At 64.3% G+C, this 10,448-nt stretch overlaps 1 protein-coding gene across 1 annotated transcript in view; it reads left to right on the top strand.

The window, feature by feature from the left end:
* Window positions 1–9,451: 9,451 nt before the first annotated feature.
* The window catches only part of Ttc34 (tetratricopeptide repeat domain 34), a 31,739-nt gene continuing 30,742 nt past the window's right edge, over window positions 9,452–10,448 (top strand). The window contains exon 1 of the mRNA XM_077791341.1: window positions 9,452–10,232. Coding sequence (XP_077647467.1) covers window positions 9,452–10,232 — 781 coding nt within the window. The remainder of the gene's footprint in view (window positions 10,233–10,448) is intronic.

The following is a 10,448-nucleotide window of genomic DNA, read 5'->3' as shown; positions in this document are numbered from 1 at the left end:
TCTGGGAAAGGCTGGCGGGGGAGCCACGTGCAGGGACCCTGAGCCTGAGACCCACCTGTTCCGTCCGGGATTCCTGTGGTCTCTGTGGTCCACTCTGGCCCTTCACAGCTGGGCTCCCTGAGTGTTCTTGCTCACAGAGGAGGGCACCCCAGGTCAGCAATTCTTCCCCTGGGGCCCAGGAGGCGAGGGCCACATGGTAGAGTTTGGATGGGTGACCGTCCTGGGCAGGTCTTGGCCCCTGTCCTACTTCCCAACAAGCCTGCTGGGCCCTGGAGACAGGTGGCTTTGCTCCTGACTGCCCTCCCTTCTGTTCTGGATCCCCGCCCTGGACAAGGGCCCTTCCCCACACCCCGCCAGGCACAGAGGAGTGGCCCCCAGCCTTTCTGCCACTGGTCCTGCTGCCCCCTTGGGCGGCCCACACAGGAGGGGCTGCACTGCCATCCCTGGGGCCCCAGGAAGGGAAGTTCCTGCTGCAGACCTCAGGCCCTCACGGCCAGGCGGGGAAGGGCAGGGCCACCTGGCCCCGCTGCGAGCCAGCTGCGGGGTGCTGGTTTCTGCTGGTTCTAGCACAGGAAAGGACTGAGGACTGTCCACTGCACACCCCCGAAAACCCTGCTGTTCCATCTGCGCCTGGAGGTGCAGGGACTGAGAAGGGATTTGGAAGGTGCCATTCTGGGCCACCCCATTGTGCCTGCAGAGACAGGCACCTGGAGCTGCCCACAGCCCACTTCCTTGAGGCTTTGCTTCACAACACTTCCCGGCTCAGTCCCCAGCCTCCGGATCAGACCCAGATATCACCAGGTTGTCCCCCAGTGTCCCTGATCTGCAGAACACCAAGCAGTGCCCAGTGCCCAGCTTCTTCGGAATAGCAGTGGAGGACGGGCCTTGTTCACCCAGCTCCTCCCGCCCAGGGGACGTCACTGCCTGCAGCAGCACCCACAGCCCCAGCAGGAGATGGGACCTCGTGAAATCCCCACACCCACAGGGACCCTGGAAAGAGCAGGAGAGGCCCAGGCCTCGGGTGGAGTGTGGAGGGGTCTGAACAGAGGAAGGGGTCGTGCCCACCACTTGGTTTCAGGAGGTGGCGCTGGTGCCAAGGGGCAGGGCTCACCATTTGCTCCCCTGCCGTCTGGGGCCACCTGTGTTCTGCAGGGCAGAGCTGCAGTCCTCAGCAGAGCCCATCTGTCCTGCAGTGTGCACACTGCACATCCGTCCTCCCAGGAACCATCACCACTCCTGCTGGGCTTTCCTGTGCCGGCTCTGGATGTGCAGGGAGACAGAGGGCAGTGGAGATTGCCCTGCTCTCCGGAGCCGGGACTCCAGCCAGGGAGCCTGAAGCCTGTGATGCCACAGGCAGCCCAACAAGGGTAAGATGGGAAGGGAGAATGGCAAGTTTGGGGTCTCTGAAGAGGAGAGTAACACCAGTGGTGGGGGGGGAGGCATTGTGAAGGGGACAGCAGGAGCAAAGGCCCTGAGGTGGGAACTACCCAGCAATCCCGGAGGAGCAGAGAGGCCCACACCAGGAGAGGCCTGGATCACCAGCAGTGGTGCTGCAGGCCTGAAGCAACCCACTTTCTCCACCCCTCCCAGGGCGTTCTGCCAAGAGGCATGGGGGACGCGCACGCACACAGTGGCGCTTGGTAACAGCACCTCCTGAGAGCAAAGAACCCGGCCTTTGGCCCAGGCGCTCCCTGTGCAGGAGAGAACCCAGGCTTCCTGATGATGAACTTGGGACAGGCCCCTCTGAGCCCTCCTGGAGCCCAGGCCCGCCTCGTCCACTTGCAGTAAGTCCTGCCAGCTCCGTTTCATGTGTGAATGCCAGCCTGCCTCGCCAGCCGCTTAGCCAGAGTAGATGGCCCTGGACGTCCCCACCACTCCTCAGCTGCGACCCCCATCACCCCAGCAGTCTGAGCAGAGCCCCATCCCTCTCCCCTATCACCACCACCTTGAAAAACTCTCCCTGACCTTTCAACAGGGGTCAGATGGGTTTCCTGGACAGGGACGTGGCCTTCTGGGGCCCAGACAGCCCAAGGCAGCCTGGACTCTTCCCATTGACACCGAGACCCAGCCTGGGCAGGGGACTGCACACAGCCTCCCCAGGGCTGGACGGCACCTGGTCGCAGTGCCCCACCACCGAGGCCCGGCCTGGGGGACACCCCACCCCACGCCCCTTGAGGGGCGGCCCTCCCGACTTCATTCATCTCAGGCTTGCTCAAGTGTCAAAGTGCAGGCGATTTCTTGTAAAAATGATCTGGCTGCTAATTAGGCTGTTTATAACTTGTTTCCCTGGTCGCTAATGATAATTAACATGCAAATTAGCTTGGGGAGGGGAGGCTCTGGGGCCCCGGTTCATTACCACGTTAATTACTGTTTGCATACTTAAGAATCACAGATACAAATGGCGGCATTTAGCGTAATGGCAAGATGATAATTACACCGACGGCATTTTGAAAAGTCATTTCGCTGTGTTATTTTTCTGCGTGATTGATGATTCCGTGCTGCCTCCGGATAAACGCCCTTAGTTCGGAGCCATACGGGCTGGGCGCACCGGGCCCGCGCCATCCATCTCCCCTGCCCCCTGGTGGACCAAGTTTCAGGGAAGAAAAGAAAGTCCGGCAGCCGTGGCGACAGCCAACTCGGGGAACTTCTCCGTCTGCGCCTGCCACGACAGGAGGCGCGGATTTGGGGGAACGCAGGGAGGCACGTCGCCCCCCTCCACGCACGACGCCCCCCCACGCACGACGCCCCTCCACGCATGACGCCCCCCCATGCACGACGCCCCCCCATGCACGACGACCTCCTCCACGCATGACGCCCCCCATGCACGACGACCTCCTCCACGTATGACGTCCCCCACGCACGACGCCCCCCCATGCACGACGCCCTCCTCCACGCACGACGCCCCCCCATGCACGACGCCCCCCCATGCACGACGACCTCCTCCACGCATGACGCCCCCCATGCACGACGACCTCCTCCACGCACGACGCGCCCCCACGCAGGACTCACCCCCACGTCCGATCCCCTCCTACACACATGACGCCCTCCTCCACGCACGACGCGCCCCTACGCACGACGCCCCCCTACGCACGACGCCCTCCTCCACATCCGACTCGCCCCTCCTTCATGCACGATGCCCTCCTCCACGCCGCCCTCCTCGAGGGGCCAGGATCTCGGGCACGTGGAGCAGAGACCTTAGAGGCTGCCCGCCACTCCTTCCTTCCTGCCTGCCCTTCCTGCCAGACTCTGGCTGGGGGGCAGCCCAACCCTGCCCCTGAGCCAGCATCCCAAGGGGATCCCATAAGTGGGCCTGTGCTGGGTGGCCCAGCCGGTGGCCTAGGATGTGAGGAGGAGCCGGGGCTGTGGGGCACAAGGACCAGCCGTGCGAAGGCCTGGGGCACAGGTTGTGGGGAACAGGGCAAGGTCCGGCACAGCAAGGGGACTGTGTGGCTGGATGAGAGTTTGGGGGAGGAGGGTGGGGCACGGGGGCCCTGCAGCAGAGGACGCACATGGGCCTCAAGGACAGTAGAGGGGGAAGCTTCGCAGGTGGACACTGAGCAACAGGAAGTGCAGAAGCCACCGTGGAGGCGGCCCCTCACTCTGGCCGGCCCCTGTGGCAGGACACTGCAAGGCCGAATATCCCCTGAGGGTCTTCGGAAAAGCCGCCCCCACCTAGAGGACTGGTCCTGGAAGGCCACGGCCTCCCCTCCGGGAGCTGCCCCTGAACTTTGCTGAACCCACAGCTGAGACATGAGCCTAGAGGAGCCCCAAAGCCCCTCTGTCCAGACCCACGCCCAGGACACAGCACTGCAGGCCTGCTCCCCTTCCCGGGGTCTCCCTCACCCCAGGGCAACCTGGCTCTGGAACACCACCAATAGAGACTGAATGCGGGAAGCAGCAGGTGGGTGGGGGACAGGGAAGCAGCAGGGACACTCCTCTCCCTGCATTATTGATGGAGGCATGGAACAGGAGCCCCAGGGACAGGAGGAGACCGCTCCCTGGCAGGCACCACTCCCAGCCCTCTGCAAGAAGCGGAGCCCATGATCCGGGCCAGCGAGGAGGCCGGCCACCAAGAGACTGCTCAACCCGCAGCTCTGCTAGGAAGCCTGAGTCCCCTGTGTGGTGGCAGGCTCAGAGGTGGCAGGAGGGAGGTGCTGAAACTTCCTGAACCCAAGGTGTCCTGGCACCTGAGCGCTCCCCCAGGTAAACCCCCAGGGGTCTGGGTAGCTCCCCTGGTGAGGGTGCTCAGAGCCTTTCAGGGGGTGTCCTGAGCCCCGGGAGGCCCTGGTGGGCTCACACAGCCTCACAGTGCACCCGGCACGTGTGACAAGGTGGCTATGAAGGGCTGGATGACATCGAGCCAGGGCTGCACCTGTCTCCTGGGTTGGTGGGAAGGGAGAAAGCCCAAGGTGGCCGGCTGGGGTTTTGGGTGCAGTCATGGACACGCCTCTCTTGGATTAGGCTGACTTTGGTGTGTCTGCCCTGGGGTGAGTACCTGCGGGGGGGCCCGGCTGGGTAGACAGGCTGGTGCCTGGAGAAGCCATCATGGAGGGACTCTCAGGCCCACCAGGAGCCTGAGCAGGGCTTGGTGGGCCTGCTCTCTTCTCCTGTGTGCCATAAGTGAGAGTAGACAGGGCCAGCTCACTCTAGGGCAGCTCTCGGTATCAGGAGGGGCCCAGACTGCCCCCCGGCAGGAGGAGCAGTCCCAGAGGCCGATCCTCAGGGGGCTGCCCTGGGGCTGCAGGCTCAGAACCACCTCCCAGATCTGCGGCTGGCACTGCTTGACTCTCAGGGCACCGAGGTATCTGGAGGCCAGGGTGTGGGCAAGGACAGCCACTGGCCACCAGTTGAGTGAGCTGTGCCATTTCTGAAAGATGGTGTTCACTGGGTCTCTCCAGGGCTCTCAAGGGCCAGGGGAAGGGACTGTAAAGAGTCCCTAGGGAGCAGTCCCCCTTGCTCTCTCTGGAGATCACAGAAGAGCCCCCAAGAAGCTACAGAGGGCCTCCACTGAGCCCCCAGCTGCCCAGTACCCCACCAGCAGCAAAAACAAGGAGGTCAAAAGGCCATCCCGGGTCACGGCCAGCCTCTACCTCCACGGACGGCCCTCACTGCAGGACTCCCACTTGCACCTAAGGGAATCCTGGTCTGGGATTCCCAGAGGCGGGACTGGACCGGGACGGCCCACCCAGGTGTCTTGTGACCAGGACGGCCCTCCCCAGGGGTCTTGCTGACCAGGATGGGCCCTCCCCAGGGGTCTTGCTGACCAGGACGGCCCACCCAGGTGTCTTGCTGACCAGGATGGGCCCTCCCCAGGGGTCTTGCTGACCAGGATGGCCTCCCCAGGTGTCTCGCAGGGACCATGGCAGCTCTTTTCTTGGGGCCAGTCTGCGTACAGGAAGTTTCTACTGAGCTCAGGGTGCTTGCCCTCCCTTCACTGGGCCAGGCCTGACTATACAGAAGGACCATCAGAGCAGAGGCATGGCCTGGGCCAGAAGCACCCCCAGAGCCACTGTTCCCACAGGACCTTGGGGACAGAGTTGGCCTTACTCAGTTCTAGCACAGCAGGAGTTCAACAGCAGTGTATTCAGCCAGTGCCTAATGAGTGTTTCCTAGCAGTGAACTCCTGCTTCCCCTGAGGCTTTGGTGAGCTGTGACCGCTCCATGCTGTCCCAGCCCAGCTCTGGCAGACACAGGACACAAGGGCAAATTCTCAGTCACCTGCAGCTGGACTCAAGGCAGAATTGGTGACGGGTGCTTCAGTCCAAAGGGACTAACTCAACGTGGATTGCCACGGCCATGCCTCATCCTGAGCCAGGACCCTGACACTCCAGCCACAGCCACGGCCCCCTGCCCCCTCCAGCCCCAGCAGAATCAGAGATGAGATCACAGTGTGGCAGACGGCACAGAGCAGGCACCTTGGGCTCTGAGTGGGGGCACCCGGCCAGGAGGCCAGTCCATCCGGCCAGGGCCTGTGAGTCCTCGCCCAGCCAGCAGAGACGCAGGGACATATCAGGGCTAGCGTGCCTGCAGTTGTCATGTAGACTGCCACCTCCGCGCCCCAGGCCTTCCTGCAGCCCCTCTGACAGCCTGCTCTATTACTGCGCTCGCCTAATTAGGGTAATTAAATGAAATAACAAAAGCAAAGTAATGGGAAATCTCTTCATGAACGGTCACCTCCCTGTGGAGTGCCTCCATCAATGTCAAGAACCAGAGAACAGGACAGGCCAGACAGGCAGATCTCCGTGCCGACCACACCTGCCTGCCCCCTCGGACCTCCACCAGCCTCTGCCTTTGCCACTCGCCACTGAGGCACTGGCCCAGTGGGCCAGCGGGCCACATCTCAGGAGGGTTGGCTGCTGAGAAGGACATCAGAGGCTAGCACTTGGCTGGGCCCCCATCCCCCAGAAAACCCTCCAGTGCACTGGCCTGGCATCTGGGCACCTGAGCATCCTGAACTGGACACAAAACCAGTCCATCCCAGGATGATGACCCTCAGGGAGCAGCTGCCTTTGCCCTGGCTCAGCATCTCAGATCTGTGTCTCCCTTCCTGCTCCACGAAGGGGGTCCTTGAAATAGCACCCACACTGCACCCGTCCTCAACTCTAGCCCCAGTGTCTGGGCCTCACCAGGAAAAAGGTCAGGCAGCTCAGCAGGGCTGCCAGGGCCAGGAGGGAAATGGAAGGGAAACAGGCTGTGCAGGAAGGCTGTGCAGGAAGGCTGTGTGCAGGACGGCTGTGTGCGGGAAGGCTGTGTGCGGGATGGCTGGGTGCGGGAAGGCTGTGTGCGGGATGGCTGGGTGCGGGAAGGCTGTGTGCGGGATGGCTGGGTGCGGGATGGCTGTGTGCAGGAAGGCTGTGCAGGAAGGCTGTGTGCAGGACGGCTGTGTGCGGGAAGGCTGTGTGCAGGACGGCTGTGTGCGGGAAGGCTGTGTGCGGGATGGCTGGGTGCGGGAAGGCTGTGCGCGGGAAGGCTGTGCAGGAAGGCTGTGCGCAGGAGGGCTGGGTGCGGGAAGGCTGGGTGCAGGAAGGCTGTGTGCAGGAAGGCTGTGTGCAGGACGGCTGTGTGCAGGAAGGCTGTGTGCGGGATGGCTGTGCGCGGGAAGGCTGTGTGCAGGAAGGCTGTGCAGGAAGGCTGTGCAGGAAGGCTGTGTGCAGGACGGCTGTGTGCGGGAAGGCTGTGTGCGGGATGGCTGGGTGCGGGAAGGCTGTGTGCGGGAAGGCTGGGTGCAGGAAGGCTGGGTGCAGGAAGACTGTGCAGGAAGGCTGTGCAGGACAGCTGTGTGCAGGAAGGCTGTGTGCAGGACAGCTGTGTGCAGGAAGGCTGTGCAGGAAGGCTATGTGCAGGAAGGCTGTGCAGGAAGGCTGTGCAGGAAGGCTGGGTGCAGGAAGGCTGTGTGCAGGACAGCTGTGTGCAGGAAGGCTGGGTGTAGGAAGGAAGGGTGCAGGAAGGCTGTGCAGGAAGGCTGTGCAGGAAAGCTGTGTGCAGGACGGCTGTGTGCGGGAAGGCTGTGTGCGGGATGGCTGGGTGCGGGAAGGCTGTGCGCGGGAAGGCTGTGCAGGAAGGCTGTGCGCAGGAGGGCTGGGTGCGGGAAGGCTGGGTGCAGGAAGGCTGTGCAGGAAGGCTGGGTGCAGGAAGGCTGGGTGCAGGAAGGAAGGGTGCAGGAAGGCTGTGTGCAGGAAGGCTGTGCAGGACGGCTGTGTGCAGGAAGGGTGCAGGAAGACTGTATGCAGGAAGGCTGTGTGCAGGAAGGCTGTGCAGGACAGCTGTGTGCAGGAAGGCTGTGCAGGAAGGCTGTGTGCAGGAAGGCTGTGCAGGAAGGCTGTGCAGGAAGGCTGTGTGCAGGAAGGCTGTGTGCAGGAAGGCTGTGCAGGAAGGCTGTGTGCAGGAAGGCTGTGCGCAGGAAGGCTGTGCGGGAAGGCTGTGCAGGAAGGCTGTGCAGGAAGGCTGTGCAGGAAAGCTGTGTGCGGGACGGCTGTGTGCGGGACGGCTGTGTGCGGGACGGCTGTGTGCGGGAAGGCTGTGCGGGAAGGCTGTGTACAGGAAGGCTGTGTGCAGGAAGGCTGTACAGGAAGGCTGTACAGGAAGGCTGTGTGCAGGAGGCTGTGCAGGAAGGCTGTACAGGAAGGCTGTGTACAGGAAGGCTGGGTGCAGGGAGCTGGCTGTGTGCAGGAAGGCTGTGCAGGACGGCTGTGCACGGGAAGGCTGTGCGCAGAAAGGCTGTGCAGGAAGGCTGTACAGGAAGGCTGTGTGCAGGAAGGCTGGGTACAGGAAGGCTGTGTACAGGAAGGTTGTGTGCAGGAAGGCTGGGTGCAGGAAGGCTGTACAGGAAGGCTGTGTACAGGGAAGGCTCGGTACAGGGAGCTGGCTATGTACCGGCCCAGAGTGAAGACCCTCAGCACCCTGGCCATGAGCCCTGCAGGCAGTGGGGCTGGTGGGTAGCAAAGGCCCTGGTGGCAGGGCAGAGTCCTGAGGTGCAAGTACAGACCTGAGTGTTGGGTGGGGTTCACCTGGGTAGCCTTTCACCCTTCGTGGGGGTGACTTCCTGTCACCCCAAGACCCCCACCCTCTGAGCCCAAGACTCCTTTCCCTGCCCTAAGATGACCAGGGATAAGGGCTTGAGGCGGGGCACAGAGGGGCCCGGCCTGGGAGGGGCTGGGCCGCCAGGCCGGAGGGAGGGTGTTGACGCTCTCCAGGGCAACAGGAGGCTCTGCCTGGGCCAGCCTCTGGGCAGTGTCCACTGGAGGCTCTGCAGAACCCAGCAACCAGGCTGCTGTGGAGCCACCCAAGCCCTCCACCCAGCCAGGAGGAGTGGGGTTGCCAGGGCCGTGGCCCCCCAGCCCAGGGCCGGCTCCGCCTGGGGCGCAGGGACCTGAGTGAGTCTGTGAGTGTGCCCACCTGTGTCTCCGTGTACCAGGGAGGGCTCGTGGGATCCTTGTTTGTGGCCCCTGGGGAACTACGAAGGCCCAGGCCCTGAGTCCTTCAGCTCAGCAGTGGGGAGGGAAGGGGCTGGCCGGGCCTGGAGCCCTCAGAGGCAAGCCCCATGGCGTGGGCCAGAGCCAGGCAGGTCCCCACGGTGCCCCACAGGTCACCCAGGTGTGAGCAGGCGCAGGCCCTGCTGGGAGGGGCAGGGGTACAGCTGGGTGTCCCCTCAGACCACCCGACTCCCCCAGTGGGCCTCAGGGGCAGGTGCTTTCAGAGAGACCCGAGCAGGCAGGGTCGGCCCCCCGGTGCAGGAGGGACCCCGGTGGACCCCAGCCCCGAGAACCACCTGCTGAGGGGGCGCTTCAGTGCACTGACCCTGAGGTCTCAGTGAGGCCAGTCAGGGGAGGCTGCCTGAGGCTGGTCTTGGGTGGCCAAAGGGCCAGAGGATGTCCACCGCCTGGACGCTAACCCCAGCCCCCTCCAACAGGCACCCGAGAGGATGGACGTGGGCCAGGGGGGCCCAGGTGTGATGTCAGCCCAGGAGCTCGTGGCCGGCCTCTGCCGGAAGGGGGACCAGCACCTGGCCCTGGGGGACGCCCTCCTGGCCACGGCCTTCTACCTGGCTGCCTTCAGCTGCCACGCCCCCTCAGCCGTGCAGAGGCTACGAGGGGCGCTGGCCGAGGCTCGGGGAGCACCTGTGGTGGCCACCCTGGAGGCCTGGTGCTGTGGGGACAGCCGAATCCCCACCATCCTCTGGGACGGCATGGCAGTGGTCTCCCTGACCGGGGCTCTGGCCTCTGCCTTTCTCGGTGCCCTCTGCCCCGACCACCCGGCGGCTGTCCTGCACTCCCTGGCCGGGCTGCTGGCTCATGGGCGCCACCGGGAAGTGGCCCAGCGCTGCACTGCCCTGCTGGACGCTCACTCCCAGCAAGCCCTGGAGCTGCAGCTGACCCGCGCCCTGGCCCGGGTCCTGTCTGGGGAGCAGGCAGGCGCCGGCGTGGCCGACTATCTCCAGGCCTTCGCCTCGAGCGCAGAGCGGACCGTGGCCTTCGTCCACACCCACCAGCGTCCCTACCTCCCCACGCTGCTCAGCACCCTGCGGGACCATGTCTCAGCACAGCCGCGGGCCCCCGTCAGCAACGGCCAGCAAGAGGCCGACGGCTGGGGCCTCCTGGCTGCCCTGGACCCCGAGGGCACCTGGAGCGAGGTCCCGTCACCAGAAGCGCTGCTCCGCGGTGGCAGGAATGAGGACTGCCTGGCTGCCTGCAGCAGGGCCCTGCAGTCGGACCCCGCGAGGGACAGACCCCAAGGTAGGAAGTCCTGGTCCCCGCAGGGTGCTGCCCCCTGGGTTAAGTCTGCCTGGGAGGGGGGCTTGGGCCGGGGCTGGGACTCCACAGGGACAAGACGGGCAGGACCTGGCCTTCCAGAGCACCCAGGAAGGAACCAAGTGGAGCGCGCAGGTCCACTCCAGGCAGTGGTCAGGGCGGGCTTCCAGGGAGGGGCCTCGGGCTGAGAGGGGCTCCAGG

Source organism: Urocitellus parryii, chromosome 11 (genome assembly GCF_045843805.1).
Source record: "Urocitellus parryii isolate mUroPar1 chromosome 11, mUroPar1.hap1, whole genome shotgun sequence".
Taxonomy (NCBI): Eukaryota; Metazoa; Chordata; class Mammalia; order Rodentia; family Sciuridae; genus Urocitellus; species Urocitellus parryii.
Note: the sequence above shows the minus strand (reverse complement) of the source record. Positions and strands in the feature narration are given on the sequence as shown.